At 23.8% G+C, this 26,994-nt stretch overlaps 1 protein-coding gene across 1 annotated transcript in view; it reads right to left on the reverse strand.

The window, feature by feature from the left end:
* The window catches only part of LOC117178773 (protein lethal(2)denticleless), a 34,673-nt gene that overhangs the window by 7,385 nt on the left and 294 nt on the right, over positions 1–26,994 (reverse strand). Inside the window, exons 2-7 of the mRNA XM_033370236.1 lie at positions 23,695–23,939; positions 20,799–20,979; positions 17,940–18,171; positions 11,430–11,635; positions 5,178–5,380; positions 1,218–1,434 (exon numbers count right to left, since the gene is read on the reverse strand). Of these exons, the coding sequence (XP_033226127.1) occupies positions 1,218–1,434; positions 5,178–5,380; positions 11,430–11,635; positions 17,940–18,171; positions 20,799–20,979; positions 23,695–23,939 (1,284 nt within the window). The remainder of the gene's footprint in view (positions 1–1,217; positions 1,435–5,177; positions 5,381–11,429; positions 11,636–17,939; positions 18,172–20,798; positions 20,980–23,694; positions 23,940–26,994) is intronic.

Here is a 26,994-nt window from a genome sequence, read left to right on the forward strand (position 1 = left end):
CATTATTTTAGCTGAAAACTGATCAATTTGGTTTAAAGATGATATTTTTAACTAAAAATTTAACTAGCCCATATTTTGTTGAAAATTGAACTTTTTTATTTGCAAATTTAACTATTTGGTTGGAAATTCCTGTATTAGGTTAAAAAAAATTTTTTTAAAGAAAATTAATCTTTTTCGTTGAAAAATCACGTTTTGTTAGAACATCGATCTTGATGTTTAAAAATTCATCGTTTTGGTTGAAAGTTAAACTCTTTTTTAAAATGCTTTTTGATATAAAGCTAATCTATTCCAGTTAAAGATTAATCATTTTAGTATCAAATTCATCACTTTGATCTAAAATTTTTTTTTGTTTTTTGGTATAAAATAAATGTTTCTAGCTGAAAATTGAACCATTCCTTTTTTGTTTGAAGACCAATGTTTTTTAGGCGAAAATTCAACTATTTCTTTGAGAATTCATGTATTTTTTGCAAATTTTTTTTTTTGTAGAAATTAATATTCACGGTTGAAAATTGATCTTTTTAATTGAAAATTTAACTATTTTATACTAAAAAAACTATACTAAATGAGTATTTTAGTTGAAAATTTATATTTTTGGAATAAAATTAAACTATTCTAGTTGAAGATTAATCAGTTTGGTTGAAACTTCAATTATTTTTTTACAAAATCGTCTTTTGGTAGAAAATTAATATTTGCCTGTTAAAAATTTAACTGTTTGATTGAAAATTAATTTGTTGTTAACTGAAAATCTAACTATTTTATTTTTGTTTGAAAACTATTATTTTTATTTCAAAATTGAACTAGTTGATTGAAAATCTATCTTTTTTTGCTGTTGCGCATTCAACCAATTGGTTAAAAATGCATCTAGCTTGTTGAAAATACAATATTTTTAATTAAAAAGTTAGAAATTTGAAGCGGTTAAAATTGAATTTATTATAGTAGCAACATTAATATAACCTGAATATGTATTCAATTTTAAGTATAAGAAAACACAAATAAAAAATTTGTTTGAATTATTGTTTAAACATGTATGGACTTGGAAAAAACTTGAAACACCTAGAAAAAAACCCTGCAATTGTCAGGCAATCTTTTTCCGAGTTAGAGTGACCCTGATGGCATTGTCGGTCAATTGTGAAAAAGTGGTGTCTTTAGTCATTTATTTTCTTCAAAATAGTAGAAAAATAGTGTTTTTTTTTTGTAAAATAATACAGAAAATTTACCACGTCCGTTTCCTGATGAAGGCGTTCGATCTCGAGTTGGTGACCGTCTTCTTCGAATGGTGGGAGTCCTCTGAGTCCTATGTATCCTTTGCACTGCAATTTCATTCATAGTGACTGGTTCTGCTTGACCATGAAGATCATGCCGCTCGTCGTCAGTTGAGTTTTCGATACCTACTTTCCATATCCGGTGGTAAGTGTCGTCTGAACAAGTCACGATCTGAAAATGTCAGCGAGAATAAATTTCAGGCCTAGGACCAGGGTGGCCGTTTTAATCGAAGAAAAAATTCCCGATCATTTCCCGGTTCGCAAACATTTTTCACGGCCAATGAAATTTAGAAAATCAAACTATATTCTGAACATTATTCCATATAAAGTAATAAACAATAAAGAACAAATTTAAGCATTCAAAGTGGAACCCTTGAATTCCAAACTTTTAAAATTGAAGTTTAAAAGTTTTTCAATTAAAAAATTGTGTATTCAAAAGCTCAAAAATGTACACGTACCCAATGGAAGGAAACACTTTTCAATTAAACAATGTTAAATGAAATGCAAATAAACTGCAAAATTTAGAACTTTTATAAATTATAGAGCTCAAAGATTCCGATAAAGTTCCATAAATATAAATCAACGTTAACATTTTCAATAGTCTAAATTAAAGAATCAAGTAATGAATTTTAATGATTTTCAAAATTATATTATGTTAAGTAATTTTCAGTCACAGGCATTAAAAATTGAAAAATAATTTTTTTAACTTAACAGTTCTTAAATTAGAAGTTAAATTATTTTTATTTTAAATATTCTAGGCATCCTTCAAAAGCTTTAAAATATTATTTCAAAATCTTGAAAAATCTAGACATGGTTTTCAAATATTTCCAAATTCAAAATCATTTTTGAATTTTTTGTCAGAACTTTTAGAAAATCCTGCAAATTAAAAAAAAATTGAATTTATAAATAACAATAGAACACTTATTATTTGTAAAAATATTAGAGTAATATTAAGATATATTTAGAAGTTTTAAAAAGATTCGAATGAAATTTAGAACTTGAAATAATATGAAATACTTACAGCCGAATTTAAAATTAAATTTAGATTTTTGCAGATTTCAAACAAAAAATGTAGAATTTTTTTAAGAATTGTGAAAGACTACAAAAGAATAAAATTTTTTTAAAGATTCTCGGGAAAATTGAAAATGATTTTTCACTTTGAAAAATTATTGTAACAGAAAGTTTAAGATGTTAAGAGATTTAAAAAATGATCAAAGAAGGACATGGAAGATTTTAAGGATTTTATTTAATTTGCTAGATTTTCAAAAGTAGTAGGAAAATTTCGATTAATTTTAAAATGTATTTAGAAGTTCTGAAAAAAAATTTAACACACTTCGTTTAAATTACTTGAAATAATTTCAAGTTTTTAATTAATTTTGAATCTTCATAACTTATAAATATCTCTTAAAATTACTCAAATTTTTTCTACAAATAATAGGTGTTCAATTGTTATTTATGCGTAAAAATTGAACAATTTCATTTATAAATTGAACACTTTTTAAACAGAACAATTAAAATTGTAACGCTAAAAGTTTCAAAGTTCTTCAAAAATCCAAAGATTCAAAGCTTTCTATGTAAAACATTTCAGTTTTAAATTGTTTTCTTTTAAATATTTTGTTTCAATTTACTCTTCTTAAATGAACAGTAAAATATTGCTAAATATTATATGTATACTTATTCTTTTTCTACATTAAGAAATTTCAAATTAAATGGAATTAAAATTTATTTACTTAGACTCACAATATTTTCAATTTAATAAAAACCTTTAATCATGACTATATTATGGATTTATTTTTAAGTTGAAAATATTAAAACGCACGTTTACATTTTTAAAGCCTAAAAAAAGTTAATAGAAATAATATATTAATAAATTTATTTATTAAATTTAATATAAAAATAATATAAAGGAAGAGCTGACACTCTGAATTAAAAATATATTATTGATAAATTATAAAAATTTGTATTTAAAAATAAAATTATCGGAATAAATGATATATTAATTTTAATTCTTATCAAGACTTTTGGATCGAAACAGTTACAATCTGGAAATTATCAAATTTTGAACGGATCTAGAATTGCTTGGTCAAATTAATTATTGTTCAGATTTCAGATCCATTTTAAAAATAATCTATATATTTATATTTACAGTTGATAAAATAAAACTGTTTTTTATCAAAAATTTTCAACTTCAAATGCTTTTAATTTTTGATTGTTTAGATCCTACAAACTGCACTTTAATTATTTTAAAAACTGTTATAATCGAACTTGAGCCGATTTTTCTTCTGAAAATTCATAAAATTCCCGGTTTTCCGGTCCAGCGGCCACCCTGTCGGACTCAATTTTAGAGATGAAAAATACAGGGTGGACGTTTTATTCACAAAAAAAAATTCCCGTTTTTTTTCTCCGATTCGCAAACATTTTTGACGGTCAGTGAAATTAAATGAATTTTCTTGCAATCTTTCAGCTTCATTTTTGACAATTTTTGACAACTTTTTTAATTTTTTTAAAAATTCTCTTAAAATTAATTTCTCAAAATAAAAAGTCATTCTTCACTTTCATATGAATCTTGAGAAAATGTTTTTTATTTTTGTTACTCAATATTTATTGTACATGAAAATTCAACCATTTTACTTGTAAATCAAATTTCCTTAAATAGAACAATTACAGTTATAACGTTCAATTAAACTTGTTTATTTAGTTTCGAATATTTTATTTATAATTAATCATCTTCAATAAACAGTCAAATATTTTTAACGTTAAAATTTCTGAAAATTCTTAAACTGTAAACAGAATCCGAAAAATCTTATAAAATCAATTATGATTCGTTTGTTAATGCATAATGTACAGTTAAATAAAAAAAAGCATTATAATTTATATCCTAAGTTGATGAACTACAAAGGTTTTCATCAAAAATTGTAGATTTCGAATGCTTCTAATTTTTCATTTTTTATGTCTTTGTAAGCTGCATTTTTAAATTATTTAAATGAAAAATGTCTGTTCAAAAAAATTTCTTTAAAATCTTCCACATTCATTGTTCCTAATTTTCTAAATATTTTTAAATATTCTCCTAAAATTAATTTTTCAGAATAAAAAATCATATTCAAATTTCCTATATAGGAATCATAAGGAAATGTTTTTTTATTCCTCTAAAGCCTTTTCTTCTAAAGATTTATAAATTGGCATTAGCAGACAATTGTGAAATAATAGTGTATTAAGTTGCAGAATTCCTGAACATAAAACCATGTATCCAAAGACAAAATTTGGAGAACCACCATAAAATGTTCCCATTGAAATTTGAAAAAAGGATAAAAGCTTTGTTCTAAGAAAAAAAAAAGAAAAATAACAAACAAAGAAGAGAACAACGTGGTTTTGTTGCTGTTTCTGCCTGCTCGGGTATATTTTATTTTTTATTTTCTTGCCTTGATAAAGGTGGAGTGTCGAAATGTTGGCGATTATTTTTTACAAATGTTTTTTTAATTGTGATTTTATAATAAAAAAAATAATAAAAGAGGAAAGAAATAAAAAAAAGAGAAGGATTTTGTTCAAAAAAGACAAATTGTTTCTTTTCTTTTTCAGGAACAAATGGGTATCTTTTTTCTCGAATTTCAATGCGAACATATAATATGGTGATTGTCTAAATTTGGTCGTTGAATTCTTGTTTTTACTTTCAGAAATTCTGCACAGTAATTTGACTATTGGACGTTAAATAGGATTTTAAATTTGATTTTAATCTCATTTAAATTTCATTAATTTCAAAATAGTGTATTTAGTGTCATTTTTTTCGAAAGAGTAGCAAAAAAGTGTAATCGCTCGAAAAACAGTGTCCAATAGTGTCAATAGGGAGTCCGAGGCCTGCACTTTATAAATTCTCTGATTTTTTTTAATGGAAAAGAAAATAAAATAATAAAAAAATACCTTTGTTTCGCCAACACTGCACCAGGTGACACACGTAACTTCTGCCGAGTGTCCTGCAAGTCTAACGAGAGGTTTTCCCGGCTTGTCTGTCCGCCACAAATAGGCGAATATATCACTAGAACCACTTAATAAATACTGGCCATCTGGACTCAGACAACTTTTAATGTAGAAAGTTGACGTCTGGTTTCCAAAATACTCTGCAACTGCAGGGGAAAACAATTATAACTATAACTGGCTTCAAGTGAATGCATGCAATATCAGACTTTAGAGCCGAAAATGCACTTAAAACAGGAGAAATAGGGTGATTTTTCACAAAAACAGAAGAATAAGTAAATTTTCAAAAAGACTGGAGTTCTTAAGTTAAAATAAAAAATAGAATGTTTTAGGAAGAATTTTACTTTTAAACCTGAAAAGATTAGATATTAAAATAAAATGATTAAATAAAATAATATTTCATTTAATTAGTTAAATGAATAAATTTATTTTTATTTCTTTATTTATATTCATAAATATATTATTATAATATAAATTTATATGTATTTACATATTTATTTATTATAAAAAAATTAAATTGAGTAATTAAATAACAAAAAATTAACTGATTAAATTTGTAAGATAAATATTCGTACCAAAAAGACGAATTTTCTAAAAAAAACTGCTGATTTTTTAACCCGAAAATATGAATTTTCCACCCCAAAAGATTAATTTTTAACCAAGAAAATTAATTTTCTGCCAAAAAGACGAATTTTCAACCAAAGATGAAATAGTTAAATTTCCAGTTAAAAGTAAATTGTATATTTGAAAAAAATGCAATTTATTTTTTGTTTCAAAATTGAATTGTTTGATTGAAAATTTAACAATTTTGTTAAAAAGTTATACTTTTTGATTAAAAATTTAACTGTGTTGTTGAAAAATCATATTTCTGTAGAAATTTCACCTTGTTTGGTTAAAAATGTTTCAATGTTTCTGCTAGAAAATTATTCTTATTAGTCTAAAATTCAACTAATTGGTTAAGAATTGATGTATTTTGTTGGGAATTTATATTTTTGGTAGAAACTTCAACCAAAAACAGTTGCATTTTCAGCGAAATTATAATTTTTTAGAAGACAGTTCAATTTTTAACAACAAAAAAAGGTGAATTTTAAACCCAAAATCATACATTTTTGGTTCAAATAGACGAATGTTAAACCAAAAAGTTAACTTAAAAAAAAGGATGAGTTTTATACAAAATACTTCAAATTACAATAAAACTGTTGAATTTTTAAACAAATATGGGAATTTTTTAATTAAAAAAATGAATTTTCAACCAAATACTGCATTTTGAAACAAAAATATTAAACTTTAACCAAAAAAAGTTGAATTTCTAACACAACAAGTTGAATTAACAACAAAAAGATAAATTCCCATCAAAAAAGTTAATTGTTGAAAAAAGGTAAATTTTCATTTATATAGAAGTTCAACAAAATATTTGAATTTTTAACTAAAATTAAGAATCTGTGACAAAAAAAAATATTTTTTAATAAAATAGGTCAATTTTTAGCCAAAAAGACAACATTTGAAGCCAGAAGACCAACTTTCTACAAAATAGTTAAATTTTCTAGCCAAAAAGATGAATTTTTGACAAATAAATACTTTTAAGTGGAAAAAAAATCCAAATTGTTGAAATTTCAAGCGAAAACCGATTTTTTAGTGACACAATTGCATTTTCAATAAAAAGGTTAATTTTCGAAGAAATAGTTTAAGTTCTAACCAAAAAAAGAGGAAATTTCAATCAAACGAAACATGGATGAGTTACGTTTTCAGGGAAAAATTAATTTAAAATAAATAAACGACTTTTCAATAAAACAGTTCAATTTTCAACCAAAGATATGAAAGTTTGTACAAAAAATGAATAAGTTTGCAATATTTCAGTATTTTCAGTTTTCTAACCTAATATTTTAAAAGTATTAAAAATAAGTTTCAATTTTTATTTAAAATGTTATTCTTTATTCAGTAAATTTTAAAAAAAGTCCTGTTTATTTATCGCCATCTTAACAATACGCACTCTCCTCAAAAATCCACCTTGTTTTATAAAACATTTTATTATTAGCTTAAAAATTGAATTACTTTCCTGAAAAATAAACAATTTTGTTTAAAAGTCATACTTTGGGTTAAAAATGCAACTTTCTGGTTAAAAATTAATCTGTTTCTAATAATGATTCAATTTTCTGTTGGAAATTTACATCCTCGGGTCAAAAATTCAACTGTTAGAAAATTCGTCGTTTCGGCTGAAAAGCTCAAAAATTTGGTAGAAAATTTAATTATTTGGTTAAAAATATGTGTATTTGGTTACTAAATCATCTTTTTTGATAGAAACACATTTTTTTTGGTTAAAAAATCAAGTATGTTGTTGAAAATTCGTCTTTGTTAATTAAATCCAACTGACTTTTTGAATTTTTTATTACAATCGTTTTTCATCACATCCATTCTTCAACCTATTTCGTGGAAATTTTATCTATTTTGTTTTTAAAACCCGTATTTTTTGGTAAAAACGTAAATATCTTGGTTAGAAATTCGAATATTTAGTATTTTGAGAATTCATATTTTTGGGTAGAAAATTAATCTTCTTGGCTTGAAAATTGTTGATGAATTTTCTACAAAAAAAACGAACTTTCAACAAATAAATGAATTTTCAATCAAATAGATACGTTTTTAACCAAAAATATCAATTATTAACCAAAAATGGAATAAATTAATTTTCAGTTAAAAATAAATTGTATATAAACAAAAAAAATTCAACCCGAAATGAATCTTCCACAAAAACAAAAAAATGAATTTTCAACGAAGTAGTTTAAGTTTCATAAGGAATAATTCAACTTTCTACCAAAACAATTATTTTTCAATGAATAAAGATTAATTCCCAACAAAGAATAAAATATTTGATACTTCAAGCAGCAAATATTTGATTTTTTAATAAAGCACAGTTGATTCAATTCAATCAAAAAAAGACGAATTTACTACAAAATAGTTGAATCCTCAATCAAATTGTGGAATTTTTCAACCAAAAAAGCCGCATTCGCAAGAAACCAATTGAATTTTCAACCGGAAAATATGAATTTTGTAATGAAGATAATTTTAAAACAAAATAGTTGAATTTTCAACAAAATAATTTAATTTTCTACCAAAAGAGATTAAATTAAGGCTAAAAATATAACAGCAGACATTTAAATTAAAAATAATAAACAATGAAATTTTTCACCAAAACAAAGGAATTCCGAACGAAAAAAAATAGTAGACATTTCGTTCAAAAATAACTAACTTTTAACCCAAATTTATTACTATTCTGCCAAAAGATGAATACTCAATCCTAAAGGTCGAATTTTCTATTGAAACAGACGAATTTTCAACAAATTCTTTCGATTTCATGCAAAAAAAAATTTCAACTAAAAAAATAATTAGCAATAAAAAATGACGAACTTTCAATCCAAAAAGACGCATTCTCAACAAAACTGTTGAATTTTCGACCAAAAAAGGTGAATTTTCAAAAAAGGAATTAAATTTTCAACTAAGAGATGAATTCGGAACAAAAAATATTATAGTAGAAATTTCAATAAAACACAATTAACTTTCAAACCGAAAAAATGACTTGAAATTACTTGAATTGAAAAAAATTAAATTGTCAATTAAAACTGATGAATTCTGAACCAAAAATATGATAGTAGACTTTTCAATTAAAAGGAATTAACTTTCAACCAAAAAAATGATTCTTCTATTAAAAGATTAATTTTCAACAAAAATGTTAAATTTTCAGCCAAAAAAAATTCAATTTCTACTAAAAGTTGAATGTTGTATCCGAAAGGACGAATCTAATATCCAAAAAGACGAATTTTCAACGAAAAAATTGAATTTTCAATCCAAAAATTTCACTTTTTGATCAAATAGTTGAATTTTCAAAAAAAAAAAAATTTAACCCACAGAGATTAACTCTAAGCCAAAAATATAATAGTAAAATTTTAAATTAAAAAGAATGAACTTTCAATCAAAAATAGTTTATTTATTTTAATTTTAAAGCCAAATTTCCGTTCTCTAATCTAATATTTTTAAACTGTGAAAAATATGTTTCAACATTTATTTAAAATCTTATTGTTTAGTCTATACATTATCGAAATTCCTATTTAGTTATTGCAGAATTTACAGTATTTTCCTTCTTTCTTTTTTTTCACTTTTCATTGATTTTCATGAATTATTTGATTGTAAATTTAATTATTTTCTTGAAAATTCAACAAGTTGATTGAAATTTTTCTTCTTTTTCAATTAACTTTGTTTTCTTAAAAATTAAAATACTTTTTTGAACATTCAATCTTTAAGGTTTCAAAATTCATCTCTTTATGTAGAAATTTCACCTCTTTTTGTTAAAAATGCCACTGGTTGGTTAAAAATTATTCTGTTTCGGTTTAAAATTTAACTGCTTTGTAGGAAATCCTTATTTTTGGCTAAAAGGTTCAAGAATTTAGTAGAAACTTCACCCATTTGGTTGAAAATTCGTGTATTTTTTTTAATTGGTTTTTTCTTAGAAACTTCATTTTTGTGCTTAAAAATTCAACTTTTACTTTAAAAATTAATCTCTTTCTGTTAAAGATTCAAGTTTTTTGTTGAAAATTCTTTTTTGCGGGTTAAGTCCAACTGTTTTTCTTTTTTAATTAAAATCTTTTATTTGCTAAAATACCATCTGCTAAATTTTTCGTTGAAAATTAATATTTTTAGGTGGAAAATTTAACTCCCAGATTGAAAGTTGAACTGCTTTCTTAAAAGTTAATTATTCTCAGGGTGGCCGTTTTCATCCAAGAAAAAAATTCCAAGTTTTTTCCGGGTTAGCTAACGTTTTTCACAGTCAATAAAATTTAAAAAATCGAACTTTAAAGCTAAATATGTTTCCATTTATAGTAATAAGAAATAAACAACAAATTGAACCATTCAAAGTGGAACTCATGAATTATAAACTTTTAAAATTGAAGTTTAAAAGTTTTAAAGTGAAAAGAAAAAATTAGATTTATTTTGAAATATATTTTGAAGTTTGGGAAAAAAAAGTTGTACACACTTTGTTTAAATTATTTGAGATCATCTCAAGTTTTTAATTACTTTTTAATCTTTTCAAAACTTCTAAATATATCTTAAAATTACTCAAATTTTTTGCTAAAAATAATAAGTGTTTAATTGTTATTTATGCATGAAAATCCAACAATTTCACTTACAAAGTAATCATTGCTTTAATAGAACAATTAAAATCGTTATGTTAAAAGTTTAAAAACTCCTTGAAATGTTAGAGATTCGAGGCTTTCTATTTAAAACAATTCAGTTTTAATTTATTTACAATTTTTTACGACTAATGCTTTTGAATTGGACCAGTTTAATTTTTAACGCTGAACTCTGGAAGTTCTTACACTTTGAAAGGATTTAGAATTGTCTTAACAAATCAGTTATTATTCACTTTTTGATACTTCAAGTACAGTTAAATTTTTTAAATAATTAATTTATATTTACAGTTGATGAAGTAAACACTTGTTTCATCTAAAATTTCCAATTTCAAGCGCTTAAAATTTTTAATTGTTAAATCTTCCAAGACAGCATTTTAAAATACTTGAAATTAAAAACACGCACTTGAAAAAATTTAAATTGGAAAATTTTTAAAGGCAAAGATTTTCGAATTACGCATTGTAATCTGAATGATATCATAATTGAAAAAGATATATATTAAACTAATTACATAAAAAACTTTTGAAATAAAAATTAAACAGATTTTCTTCTGGAAATTTGTCATTTCCCGATTTCTCAGTTCAGCGGCCACCCTCTAATTCGTTTAAAAATTAGTTATTAGTTAAAAATGAGTTTTTTTATACAAAAAAAATCATTTTTATCGCTAAAAATATAAATATTTCGTTAAAAACTCAACTGATTGGTTGAAAAGGAAATTTTTTCTATAAAATCAGTCTTTTTGCCTTTAAAATTCGACTGTATATGAATTACACGGTTACACTATTTTGTAGAAACTAAAAATAAAAAAAACAAAAGATGAATTTTCTTTTCAAAAAGCGACGTTTTAATTAAAAATAATTAACTTTCAATTAAAAAAACATTTGAATTTTCTTATAGGGTTCTATTAATTCAGTTCGTGTTTAAAAAAAAAGGGAAATTTTTGTTTAAATAGGTGAAAAAGGAGAAATTCTTTTAAAAAAGAGAACAAAAAAGGGGGTTTTTCTGATTTAATTAACTTACTTGGTTCTGATGAATAAGTCGAAATATTGTAAGCATAAATGGTATTGTCCATGCAACTTGCGTAAAGTCTAATGCCAGCTGGGCAAATTTGCAAAGACGTGAATCCATTTCGTGTGCTTCCTCCTGAGTACTCTAAAACGTGCTTCGCCATTGGATCTTTTTTGTGAACTGAGTAGTTTTTTCTTAGATCCCAGACTTTTATTAAACTGGAAGAGATGATGAAATTCAAGAAAACATATTCAAGAATAAACAACAAGCCTCACAGCACTTTTTTCGCACACGAAGGGCAATAAATTCAGGATAAATTCATAAGATTTCAAAACCATTCAAGTTCAATTCGAAATATTTCAAATGAATTGGAAGCGATTTGTAAAATAAAAACAAAGTCCATTGATTTCCGTAAAATTGGAATACGTTTAGAAGAATTTAAAATGAAATTTTAAATGAGCTTAAAAAAATTTCAAGGAATTTAAAAAAATGATGAAATGCCTAAGAATTCAAGGAGGTTAAAAAATGTATAATCTATCTAATAAAATCTTTAAAAATTACAAAAATACATTGGTTTAAATAGAATTGATTGACTTTAGAAGAATTCGAGTTGAATTCTCAAAGAAAATTTAAAAACTCGGCAAATGTTTGAAAATTTTTAGTAAAAAAATTGACTAATGACTAAAAAATTCAAAAGAATTCAAATGAATTGGAAATGAATTTTAAATAGAAAAAAAAATCATTTATTTCAGTAAAATCTGAGTGAATTTAGAGGAATTTAAGGCAAACGAGAAGAATTTGTTGAAATTCATCAAAAAACAAACAAAATTTCAAAAAAATCAAGTGGATTTAAAAAAATTCAAAAATGTGAAAAAATGCATTGCATTGAATGAGTTTAAACTTGGGTTTAAAAAAATTTTAATTCAATTTCATGAAACACCTAAACATTTAGGGTGGGTTTCAAAGACTTTAAGATGAGTTAAACAAAAAACTTTTTTGAATTCATTGAATTGAGTAAAATTGAGTGAATTTAGAAGAATTTAAAAGGGGTTATAAGAATTCTGGATAGATTAAAAAACCTTTTTAAATCTCTGAAACTCTACGAAATTCTTCACTTCTAGTGAATAAAATTTTCGAAATCCATTAAAATATTTTTTTAAATCTCTTTAAATTGTTAAAATCTCATAAAAACGGCTTAGAATCTTTTTAAATACCATTAAATATTTAAAAGTCTTTGAAATCCCTTCAAACTATCAGGATAGCGATTCGGTAAATTATTTCAAATTCCCGGTTTTCCCCGGTCAATTTTTTCAATTTTCCCGGTCAACTAAAAGTAACACATTCAAACTTGTCGCTACAGACAAGCATGTATTTTAATTTGTGCGAAATAAACAAATTTTAAAATAAATACTTAAATTTTTCACTAAAAAAATGGAAAACTTAAATTTTATAAAAAAAAAATTAATCTTGAAGAAAATTCATAAAAATAGTTCAATTTTCAACTTAACTGATGAATTTTCAAATAAATTATGAATCTTTAACAGGAATTGTTGAATTAACCCAAAAAGATGGATTTTAATTAAAGCAATGAATTTTCAACTGAAATATGTAGTTGAGATTAAAAAAGAAATTAATCTGTACTAAAAATGATAAATTGTCAATCAAAACTTAAATGATTAAATTTTAAGTTCAAAAAATTAATGTTCAACCAATCAAAAGATTTTTAGATAACAAAATTACTTTCCACAAAAAAAAAACAACTTTCCAAAAAATATTCACATTTTTAAACAAAGTGATGAATTTTCAACTAAAATGGAAAATCTTTAACTGAAATAGTCGAATTTTGAACCAGAAAGATGAATTTTTAACTAAAATTATGTAATTTTCAATTAGAATAGACGCATTTTCCGAAAAAATAATAATTTGCAACAAGAATTAAAGTAATTTTCAAAAAAATAGTTAAATTTTTAAAGAGAGTGATGTATTTTTAACTAAAGTGATGAATCTTCAAATGGAATAGTTTAATTTTAAACCAAAAAGATCAATTCTTAATTAAAATTTCGATTCTTTAACTAGAATCATTAAATTTTCCACAAAAACATTAATTTTGGACCTAGAAGATTAATTTCTGCCCGAAAAGTTGTAGCTGGAACAGTTACATTTTTAGTAAAAAATTCATTTACAGCCGACGAAAAAACGAATTTTCAACAAAATAGCTCATTTTTCAACCACGGAGATGAATTTTTAATTAAAAAACAAAAACGAATTTTAAACAAAATACATGAATTTTTAACCGGATACTTGAATTTTGAATTAAAGCCGTTCAATTTTTAACCGAAACCACAATAGTTGAATTTTCAGTTGACAAATTAGTTCACAGTCAAATTTATAAATTTTCAACTAAAATCATGGGCATTTAACTGGAATAATAGTATTTTAAACAAAAAGGATGAATTTTTAACAAAGATAATTTTTCACCAAATAGACGAACTTTCAACTAAAAAAAAAATTTATTTATCAACTAAAAATGTAATAGTTAAATTTTTATCTAGGAAAAATTTCTTTTTGACCAAAAAAATTTTTAAGAAAATAATTTAAATTTAAACTGGACGAGTTTAATTTTCTGTAAAAAAATTCATTTTCAGCCGAAGAAAAAAATGAATTATCAACCAAATAACTCATTTTTCAACCAAAGAGAGGAATTTTCAATTACAATGATAAATCAACTAAAAAATGACATTTTAAAAAAATTTCAACTTTCAATACAAGAATTAGATTTTTATTCCAAAAATGATGAATTCAGAACGAAAAATGTAGTAGTTCAAATCTCAACCGAAAAAGATTTTAATTTTTAATGAAAAACGCTGTAAATCAAACAAAAAATACGATTTTTTAACATGAGTTGAATTATCAACTAAAAATTTTTTTTCATGGTTAAAGAAAGAAATTGCAAAGAAACTATTGAACTTTTAACTAAATACATGAATTTACAACCAGATATATGAAATTTCAATGAAAAACGATCAATCATTGTGATTTATTTTTATATTGCAATTACATTTCCATGATGAGTTTTTAACTAGACTCATTAAATTTCCAACAAAAAGGTTCATTTTCAACCTAGAAGATTAATTTCTACCAAAAAATTCCCAATTTTTAACTGAAAAAGATACTTTCTCAAGCAAATATTGAATAGTTATATTTTCAGTAAAAAATTAATATTCAACGACGAAAAAACAACCAAACAAGTTTTCAACAAAATAATTAAAGTTGCAAGAGGAATAGTTACATTTTCAGTCGACCGAAAAACGAATTTTTTAACAAAAGAGCTCATTTTTCAAACAAGGAGATGAATTTTCAATTAAGATTATGAATCTTTAATAACGACAGATTAATTTTTAACAAGAGAGTAACTCTCTAACAAGTAATAAAAATCTTCATTAAAAAAAATGAATTCGGAACAAAAAATATATTATTTGTTATTTGAATCAACGAAGATTTTAATTTTTGAGAAACAACAATAGAATTTAACAAATAAAAAAAAGAATTTTCAACAGAATATATGAATTTTCAACCAGATATTTGAATTTGAATTAAAACCGTTCCATTTTCAACTAAAAACAGAATAGTTGGATTTTTAGTAAAAAAAAAAATGTATATCAAACAACAATAAAAAAACGAATTTTCGAAAAAATAGTTAAATGCTAAGGTGGTGCACAAAAAACTTGTTTTTATTTTCAAATTGAAAGCAGTTCAATTAATTTAAAGAAAAAACAACGAATTTTAAAGAAAACTGTTGCATCCTGAACCTAAAGAGATTAATTTTCAATCAAAGAGTTGACTTTTTGCTCAAGAAAGAAGAAATATATAATTAACAAGACACATTTTGAAATTAAAAAGACGAATTCTCCACAAAATAGTTGAAATATTAGTAAAAAAAGATTTTTCAGTCAAGAAAGAAAAAAATGTCAAACAAACTGCTGAATTTTCAAGTCAAAGACGAGTTTTCTACAAAACAGTTGAATATTTTACCTAGCGGGATTACTTTTTAACAACACTATCTAATTTTCAGAGAAATAATTGATTTTTTGAAAAAATAATTAAATTTTCAACTAAATAATAAAATTTTTGACAACAAAATAATTAAAATTGTTTCAATATTTTTTCCAATTTATGTATTAATTTTAATTAAGATGAATTCTAAATAAAAAATTCCAGCATTTTAATCTTGTAATAGTTTTAACATAGAATATTTTATAAACGGAATAAAACTGTATTTCGAACACAAATTTCAAATTTTCAAATTTATTTCAAACAATAAAATGTGTTTTCTACTATTAAAGATGGCTTTTTAACAAAATCATTAAATTTTTAACATAACAGTTGAATATATAACCCATAGAGACAAATTTTCAGCGAAAAAATACCATAGTTTATATTTCAATAAAAAAGAATTAAATTGATACCAAAAAAGATTTTTTTTAATTAATAAAAGTTTAGTTAAATTATTGAACCTTCAAATCAGAAGACAAGTTTTTCTCTACAAAAATTTAATTTTTAAATAAAAAATAAGGCTTTTCAGCAAAAACTAAAAAATGATTTTCTTTCCAAAAAAGGCGAATTTTCAACTAAAAAATTTCAATATTAAAAAAACGGAGAAGTTACATTTTCTGTTAATAAATTAATTGCAAAAAAGTGTATTTTCCACTAAACAGTTAAATTTTCAACCAAACATGATCCTTCAATCAAAAAAAAATAAAATTTTAACAATGTAGACGAATTTTTAAACAAAAAGGATGACTTTTTAACAAAATTGTTGAATTCTCTACCCAATAGTTGAATTTTTATCAAAAACGATGAAATTTCTCTTAAACTAGAAGAATTTTTAATCACAAAAAAGTTCAGTTTTCATCCAAAAAAGATTCCAGTTCATTCTGAAAAATCGAAAATTAAATTTTTTTAACAAAAAAATAATTTTCTACGAAAAAATTTAATTTTCAATCGAAAAAGACGAATTCTTTGAACCGAAAAGGATGAAATTTTAACGCAATAGTTGAATTCTATAACAAATAGTTGTATATTTATCCAAAAAGATGACATTTTTCTTTTTAAAAAAATGGATTTTTAATTAAATAAAAAAAAATGTTCAAAAATAGTTAAATTTTCATCTACAAAATATTTCAGTTTTTTTCAATATAAAATAATATATTAAACAGTAGAAGTTTGAACAAAAAATTATGACTTGATAAAATTGTTGAATTTTCAACCGAAAAGTTACATTTTTATTTTAGAAAGATGAAATTTCTCTTGAGACAGATGAATTAAATAAAAAAAAACTTTAAACAAAATAATTAAATTTTCATGCAGAGAAGATTCCAGTTCACTTTCTGATACCTAAATAACAATTGTAAACAATTTGCATCCATAATAGATGTATTTTTAAGAAAATTATTAAATTTTCAACTAAATAATAAAATTGATAACTAAAAGGATGATCTGCAGAAGAAAGTTGTTGCGAATTTTCAAAATTCTAATCTGAAAATATTTCATGTTTAAAGTTTTTAACCTGTCCTATTTTTGAAATATTAATCTTTAATTATTCAGATTCGAGATTCTTAAATTCAAAATAAGATCGTTCAATTTTAAACGCTTTGGATTAGAAATGATACAATTTCAACTCCTTTCTAAAAAAATTCTCTACTAAAAAATTTTGTTATCTGAAATTTTGCAATTTAAAACGCTCTTAATTACAAATAATACAGTTTTAATTCCTTTGAATTTTAAATTATTGAATTTTCAAAATTGTAATTGTAAAATATTTTCTGTTTGATATTTTTAAATTGTTCTATTTTCGAAATTTTCTTACTATCTTAAATCATTTAAATTCGAGATTCTGATATTTAAAATAAAATTGTTTCATTCTCGAAGCTTTAAAAAAAGTCTACAATTTGGAACGCTTTCAATTAGAAATAATATAATACCATTTATAAAACTAGTATTCCAACGCTTTTCCGCATAACTTATTGGATAAAATTGCTAATAAAATTATGAATTTTATTCTTAAACCTATTAAAAATGCGTTTAATTCACAGATTTTGTGGAGTATTTTGCATTATTTTTTAATAAATGTATAACGTGTCTGAACGAAAATAAATAGTATTAATATATTCATAAGAATTTAAAAAATACTAGACAATTTTTACTTTTATGATTTATGTTTGGAATATAAAAAATACTTAACGATACTTATTACTGTCCCAGTATTGGGAATACTTTTTGCGTTGTAATTCAATTTGATATTGCAATTATAAAAATGAAGCACGTTCTCAAAAGAAATTCCCTGACTTTAAAGAAATTTTCACTGACACTCTCAGATTTTTGCAGGTATCATAATTTTGTTAAAAGTTAGATTATGGGTGCAAATAGGGTATCATAGGGATCGGTCTGTGAGGCTTGAAAAATTGAATTGATTAGGTCTATTTCAAAATTATATGTATGTATGAAAAGAAAAAGAAAAATTACCCGTCTCCTGCTGAACAAGATATTAAAGTAAAATCATCCTGAAAGGCGAGACCTGTAATACTTTGAGATCGAGATGCAGGTGTCAAACACTTTTTCTTTGCACTATTAGAGAGACTTTTGCCAATAGCGTGTGCATTCATCATGCAATTGTCTGGTTTTGGATTCACGCCGTGATTAGCTCGAGTGTCCCAAACCATTATTACTCCATCTCTAGCTCCCGTCGCAAAGACCGCTGCAATTAATTTTTATTATTTTAATACTAACAGGTAAGCAGGATGTCTAGGATTTCATTTTTTTTTAATCCAGGACTTTCTCGGACAAAAAAAGTATATTTTTCCAGGGCACCTTTTTTTTTAATGTACAAAAACACTTTGAGGGTGGCGATTTGTCCGAAGATTTCACATTTTTTGACATTTTCCAGGTTTTACCGGTCAAGTTTTTCAATTTTCCGGGTAAAATAAGTTTTTTAATTCATGAGGTTCATACTAAACATCCTTTAATACGACAGAACAAAAAATGGAAAAATAAATTAGTTTTGAAACAAATATTTAAAGCTTGCACTCCAAAATACAAATTTTTAACAATAAAATGGAATAATTAGTAGTCTTTTAGTTGAACAAATTAATTTTAAAACAAAAAAATATATATAATCGAAGAAATAAATTCGCGGTCATTTCCCGGTTAGCAAAATATTTTTCACGGTCAATGAAATTTAAAAAATCGGAAACTAAAGCTAAAAAAAATCCATTTGAAGCAATAAAAACTAAGTTGCAAATGAAAGCACTTAAAGTGGAACTGTTCAATTTTGAACTTTTAAAATTAATGTTTAACAGTTTTTTAATTTAAAAATATTGGATTCAAATGCTCAATAATTTAACCGTTTAAAAATGGAAGCCACTAACATTTTTCAATATAAAAAATATAAATCCACATTATTATTTCCAACGCTCTAAATTAAAAAATCATTCAATGAATTTTAAAACTTTCAAAATTATATTATTTTGAGGAAACTAGAAACATTATAAATTGAAAATCTTGAGAAATATCTACGTTGTTTTAAAATCGTTTAAATTTGAATTATTTTTGAATTTTTTTCAGAACTTCTAAATACCTTTTAAAATTAATTGAATTTTTCCTACAATTTTTAGGAATTTCTGCAATTTTTAAAAAATTTTCCTTAAAAATTTGATGCATTAATAAAAATTGCATTTTCATTATCTGCAGATGAAATTTGAGTAATTTTAAGAGATATTCAGAAGTTTTTAAAAGATTCAAAATTACTTTAAAACTTGAAATGATAGCCTAATTTAAAGCAAAACGTTGTTTTTGCAGATTTCAAACAAAAAATTTAGAAGCTTTTCAAGAATTGTGAAAGGCTCTAAAAGAATAAAAACACTTTCTTACGATTCCTGGAAAAACTGAAAAGAATTTTTCATTTTGAGAAATTATTTTAAGAGAATATCTAAACAGGTTTTAAAAAATTTACATAATTGTCAAAAAAGAATCTGGAAAATTTTAAGGAAACGTATAAAAATTTGCATGGTAATTATGAATCTTTCCAAAACACCTAAATATGTCTTAAAATTACGCAAACTTGGTCCACAACTAATAAGTGCTCATTTGTGATTTATACATCACAATTCAACAATTTAACTTAAAAAATAAACTTTTTTCAAATACAACAATTTAAATTCTAACGTTTTAAGTTTAAAGGCACTTCGAAATTTCAAAATTTCCAGGCTTTTTATGTCAAACAATTTAGTTTCAAATTGTTTACTTTTAAATATTTGTTTTCTTAATTCAAAAATTTCATATTGAATGGACCAAAAATTGAATACTTTAGACTGAAACAATATTTTTAATTTAAAGAAGCCTTTAATTACGGATATATTATTATGAATTTATTTTTAAATTGAAAATAGTTTATAAAGTTTCAAACAGACGTTCACATGTTTTTAATGACTAAGACTTTCGAATTGAAACTGTTTAATTTTTAACGTTAAAATCTGGAAATTTTTAAATTTTTAACTGATTTAGAATCGTTGTTAACCAAAACTTACATAATTAAATTTTAAGTTAAAAACAAAACAACAACAAAAAACAATAAAAGAGATGAATTATCAGCTAAAACTACTCAATATTCAATTGGAATAAGCTAAATTTTCAATTTAAAAAATTATTTATTACAAAAAAAAAACGAACTTTCTAAAAATACTTCTATTTTCAAAAAAAATTATGCATTTTTAACTAAAATTGTACATCTTTAACTAGAATATTTGAATTTTTAACCAGAAAGATGAATTTTCAACTAAAATGAGGAATTTTTAACACGAAATAGTTACATTTTTTGGTTAATAAGATGAATTTTTAACCAAAAAGATTAATTTCTACAAAAAATATGAATTTTCAAATAAAATATATCATTTTTAAACCGAAAATAGAATAATTAAATGTTCTGCAGAATTTTGTCATACCTGGTGTCGTTTATTTAAACGTGAAATTTATTAACTGAGAATAAAAAGCGCCCAGGGTTTTTAAATGAACTTGTTTTTCAACATTTTCGTCAAATGTCTACGATTTTGTTCAACTGAACTTTGTTTTTAGAATTGGGGAAAAATTAAATTTTTCTATTAGTTTAAATAATACTTTAAAGATCCAAATATTCATCAAATAAAATAAAAAAATCTCAAAAAATTGAAACTAAAATGAATACGGTTTCACAAGGTTTTGGAAATTATATTGTAAATAAAATTTTACCTTATCAATTGAAAAAAGGAAAAAAAAAGTTTTAAAATAGGCGAAATAGGTGAAAAATTTCAAAATAACTGAAAAAATTCAAATAAAAAATCAAGAATATACCGTTATCTTGCTGACGAAAAACGACATTTTTTACACTTCGCGTATGAGCGACGAAGGATTGAATTAAATTGAAGCCAGTAGGTGTAACATCCCATAAGCGAGCTGAGTGGTCTCCGGATGCAGTAACGAGTTTCATTTCCTTTGGCATCCACGACAAATCGAAAATTGCATTTCGATGCGCCTGAAAAAACATTAAATTATAGTAAAGTATAATAATCGTTTGCTATTAATGAAATATTATAATTTACATACCAAATTCTCTAAATTGCTTCTGAAATTCTAATCTAATCTCATAAAAGTTTCTGGCTATTTCTTGTTTTATTCTCGATTCTTATTTACTTTTTTCTGATCATTTAAATCGGAATTCTTCTTGGTAAATAAATGATTATATTTAATATATACTAATATAAATAGTTATTGTTTCATTTCGACAATATTCAATAATTAAAGGTGAATTTATAAATAAATAATTTCACATTTTTATTTGTTAATGACAGTGGCTTTTGATAAAAATGTCAACATTCCCAGTCAGTTCTGGTATTTTTCAGAGAATTTAATTATAGTGAATTTAAAATTATAATAGCGTGTTATATAAAATTACTTTGAAAAAATAATAATTTTGTTGAATTTAACTGAATTCTATTCAACATACCAGTGAATTCAACAGAATTTTAAATAATTAAAAACAGGCATTTCAGTTAACAAAACAAAATTCTATTAAATGCAACAGAATTCTTGTGATTTTAACAGAATTATAGAAAATTTAATATAACTGCAATTAGTTTAACATACTTCTAGACAATTTAATATAAATCTACTTCATTCTAAAATTTAACATAATTCTAGTGAATACAATAAAAATTTAGTTTTTTTTACAAATATTTACAAAATTGTAATATTTTAAAAACAGTACTTGCGATGGAAAAAATTGATTCTAGTTAATTTATCAAAATGCTATTAAATCTAACAGCATTTTTGTGCGATGTGTGTGAAAAGATCCATTTTAAATAAAAAAATTAATTTTTAACCAAGAAAGATAATCTTTTACCCAAATTATTGAATTTTCAACAACAAAAATTAATTTTAGATCAAATATTTGTATTTATGATCAAATAGTTGAAGATTCAAACAACAAGAAAGAATTTTCAACAAATAAGTGGAATTTATAACCAAATTTTTGAATTTTTAAGCAAATGGTCGAATTTTCGAACAAAAAGAATTAAACTTTAACTCAAAAAAGTGTATTTTCAACCAAATAGTTGAACTTTAAAGCCAAAAAGAGGATTTTTTCAGATGATAGTTAAATTTTCAATCCAAAGCGATGAATTTTCGATCTAAAAAGACGAATCTTCACGAAAAAGTTAAATTTTTTATCAAAAAGTTGAGTTTTTAACCAAATAGATCAATTTTCAACCTAAAAAGATGTATTTTCATTTAAAAAGTTCAATTATTAATTTAAACATTAATTTTCAAATAAAATGACGAACCTTTACAAAAAAAGAAGGATTTTTAACAAAATAGTTTTATTTTCAACAAAAAAAGATGAATTGTCAATAAAAAATGTAATTATTAATATGGCAACCAAGAAAGATTTTAATTAAAAATAAAAAATTGTTGAATTCTCCAACCAAAAAGATGAATCTTCACCAATAGTTGCATTTTCAACCAAAAAATATTTTACAGTGGAGAGAAACAAAATTTTTTGAACTAAGTTTTGAATTTTGATGACAAAAAGAGAAATTCTTTGTGAAACAGTTTAATTTTTAATGAAGCAGTTGAATTTCCTATCAAAATAATAGGATTTTCAACACAAAAAGTTGAATTTTCAACAAAACAATCCATTTACAGCCAAAAACGGAATAATTAAATTTGCAGTTCAAAAAATTAATTTTTAATAAAAAAATTTGTTTAAATAAACAATTTTCAAAAATGTAATTTAATTTTTGTCCAAAGAGATGAATCTTCGAGTAATAAACTTAATTTTTAAGAAAGTACCTGAACTTCCAATCAAGAAAATTAATTTTCTACCAAAAAGTAGATTTATCAACAGAATACACGAATTTTCCAGCAAATTGTTCAATTTTTAAATAAAAGGGATAGATTTTGAAACAAAAAATGAAATAGTTAAATTTGTTGTTATAAAAATTAATTTTCAACAAAAAAAGCGAATTTTCAACAAAATAGTTCAACCTTAAACCGATAAAATAAATTCTTATCAAAGTAGTTTAACATTAAAAAGGGCGAAATCTCTACAAAGCAGTTGAATATTTCAACCACGTTGTTTAATTTGCTACCAAAATAACATAATTTTCAATTCAAACATCTGAATTATGAGCAAAACCGTTCATTTTCAATCAAATAGTTGAGATTTTCACTAAAAGCATCAATTTTCAACCAAAAAGGGAATAGTTAAATGATCAATTTAAATAATTTATTTAAAAGAATTTTTTTTTAAATAGCTAAACTTTTGTTCCAGACAAGACAAATAATTTTCAACAACAAAAAAAATGTATTTTCAACAAAACAGTTAAATCATCAACCAATGAAAGGAATTTTTTAGAAGGTAGTCTAACCTTCAACCAAGTAGTTAAATTTTCGATAAAAAAACGAAAACTTTTTAAAAATGAGTTGCATTTTTGAACAAAATAATTAGTTCAACCAAATAGAAGCATTTTGAATAAAAAGAGAGAAAATCTCAACTAAAAACATAATAGTAGACTTTTCACTCAAAAATCATGAACTTTCAACAAAAAATAGTTAGTTTTTCTTTTTGAAATATATTAATTCTGTTGGAATTTAAGCAAAAAACGAAAAAACGAGGATTCTTGAAAACAGTGAAAATAAGAGAAATTCTTATACAAAAAGTTTTTTGAAAATTTATATTAAAAATGCGAACCTCATGGCCTTGCAATTGCTCATTTGGCTGTCCTTTTTTAGTCGTGTCTTGTAAAGCAATATTTCCATCTTCGTTAGCTAAAGCTATATATTGCTCGTGCCCTTTTATAGGACAAAAACGACAGGCAAAAATTGGCGGTTCTGGATTAAAATCAGGTGCACCGTGGTTCGGAGTTACACCACGATATACGTCTGTGCTGTAACACTTTAGGCGTTGTACAGCCACGTCATAATTCGTTGTTCCTTCTGTAAGAAAAACAAATTATAAGTGGAACAGGCATTTTTAACAAAAATACACGGTTTTTGAAAAAAAGTAGTCAAATTTTTAACCAAATTAATTAACTTTCAAGTAAACTGAGGAATCTTTAACAAAAACAAATAATTTTCAAACAAGAAGATTACATTTTTACCAAGAAAGACGAATTTTCCACTAAGAAAGATAACTTTTCAATTAAAAATAAAAGTTATATTGACAGTTAAAAAACTTAATTTTTAACCAGAAAGAAAATGATTTTTTAACAAGACCCATGCATTTTCAGGAAAATATTTAAATTTTCTCATCCAGAAAAATGTTTTTTGAATTAAAATGATAAATCATCAACAAAAAAAGATATTTTGGCAAAGTAGTTCCACTTTAAAATAAGTTCAATTTTAGGTGCATTAAACTAGCAGCTCAACATTCGAATTTTGGGATTCTTCATAGTCCAGAATTTTGGATTTTTTGCCCTTTTTTGGACAGCAATTAAAATTGTTGGGCTCCTTTATATTTTTCAAAAAATCAATTTCACCAGAATTTTTAGCTTTTTTAGACTCTTGAAATCTGCAAAAGAAAAATTTCCTCAAAATAATCTTTAAATTCAAAAATCAACCCCATTAATAAAAATATCAAATCGGATTTTCATTTTGAGAATTTTACTGTGTAAGATGTCTCTGATTGAAAGAAGAATCCCAAAATTTGATTGTTGATGATTTATCATTTTAATTCAATTTTTTTTTATTTGGTAGAAAATGTACTTTTTTCCCTAAAGAATGAAGAATTTTGTTAAACATTAATTTTTTTGTTGTTGCTAAAAATTTAACTATTTTGTTAAAAAATAATTTTCTTTTTCGTTAACAATGTCGTTGAATTTTCGACGAAAAATGTCATATTTGATATTCAAACCAAAAAAAAATTTTATTTGAAATCAAAGAAGAATTTTCAACAAAATAGTAGAAAATCCTCGATAAGAAGTGATTAGTGTTTAACTAAGCAATTACATTTTTGCCAAAAAGATCAAATTTCTACGACGGTTGATGAATTTTCAATTTTTAGGCAAAAATTTGAAGAAGAGACGAATTCTCAACCATGACAGACTTTTCAGTTAATAAACGACAAAAAAAATTCATTCAATATGTAAAACTTTCATGTCAAAAAGACAATTTTTTTACAAAAAAAAGTTGATTTTTCAAAACAAAAATATAAATTTTCAAGAAACAAAATAATATTCGGCCAAATAGTAGATTTTTCAAAGCAAGGAAACATATGTTCACCGATAAAGATTAATTTTCTACCAAAAATGTCGAATTTTAAACTAAAAAACTAAATTTTTTAACTAAAATCGAAGTTAAATTTTCAGTTAAAAACATTAACTTTAACAAAACAGAAAAAGAACTTTTAACAATATAAATAAATTTATAACGAAAGAAATTAATTTTCAACAAAATAAATTAGTTTTTAACTAAAAAAGATACATTTTCAACCAAAAATGAAGTAGAAATGAAGTAGTTGAAATTGTAATTCAAAAATTAATTTTCAACCAATTAAAAAAGAATTTGTTTACAAAATGCATGAATTTTCAACTAAAACAGATAAATTTTTAACAAAAAATGAAATAGTTATTTAAATTTTCAGTTTAAAAAAAATATATGGTTCAATAAATAAACCAAAAACCGAATTTCTATAAAATTGTTGAATTTTATTAACCAAGTAAATTAATTTTCAACAAAATGCATGAATTTTCAATTTAAAAAGATCAATTTTGAACCGAAAGTCGAAGAGTTATATTTTACAGTATTAACAAAATGTTTAAATTTAAAAAAAAAACGAATATTCAGCTAAATAGTTAAATTTTCAAACAAAGAAATGAACTGCCAACAAAAAAGATACCTTTTTCACCTAGAAGATAATATTCTACCCTATAAAACAATTTTTCAAACAAACCGAACATACAGTACTCGAATTTTCAATTAAAAAATTAATTTTCAAATAATAAGGAAGAAATTTTCAGCAAAATAGTTAAATTTTTAACCGAAGAAATGAATTTTAATCTATAATGATGAATTTTCAATACAAAAATGAATTGTGAACCAAATGGTTGAATTTATAACCAAAAAGATGAATTTTCTGCCAAAGAAGACGAAATTTCAATAAAACACATAAATTTTCAACGAAAAAAGGGGTTTTAATTAAAATGATGAATCATCAAAAAAAAAAAAAAATAAATAAATAAATAATAGTTGATATTTGCAAAAAGCGAGATTTTAATTTGAAACTTTGAACAGTTGAATTCAATCAAAAAAGATTAGTTTTCAACGAAGTATTGCATTTTTAGCCAACACAGATAAAATTTCTATGAAAACAGAAGACTTTGCAAAAAACCGACGAATTTTCAACCAAGAAAGATTTTTCAGTCAATAAGAGAAAAAATTTCATCTAAAATGTGGCATTTTTATGGCATAAAGTCAAATTTCCTACAAAACACTTGAATTTTCATAACGAAAATCTTGATTTTTAAGAAAAAAGTTAAGTATAATTCATTTCTTTGTTTGAAAATCTAAACATTTTTATGAAAATTAGTTTTTTTTTTACGTTACACATTTAAAACAATTTAAGTTCTACTAAATAGTCGAATGATAGTTGATTACAATCTGCACAACACATAATTTGAAATACATTTAAGAAATTCCAATTTTTTAAAGGAAATTCTATAGTTTCCTTTTTTAATATAAGTAAAATTCGGCACATGTCAAGTTTTTGAAGTTTAGTTGCGAACAGTCACAAGGAGACTGCGCCTTTATAAATTAAGAAAAACATGTAGGTTCTTCCAAGAAAAATCTCACATTTTCGCTTTACAGAATGAAAAATCAGGCCAGGTCTTGATAAATCAGAACGTGTGGTTACTCTGGCTACCATGTGTTGCAAAATGAAATGAAAGAAAAAAGAAAGTGACAATCAGTGACACACTGACACCTGATTTTTAATGTGACCAAAACATTAAAACAGAAAGACTAAAAATATGAAAGATTATTATAAATCCTTTAC

This window comes from Belonocnema kinseyi, chromosome 8 (genome assembly GCF_010883055.1).
Source record: "Belonocnema kinseyi isolate 2016_QV_RU_SX_M_011 chromosome 8, B_treatae_v1, whole genome shotgun sequence".
NCBI lineage: Eukaryota > Metazoa > Arthropoda > Insecta > Hymenoptera > Cynipidae > Belonocnema > Belonocnema kinseyi.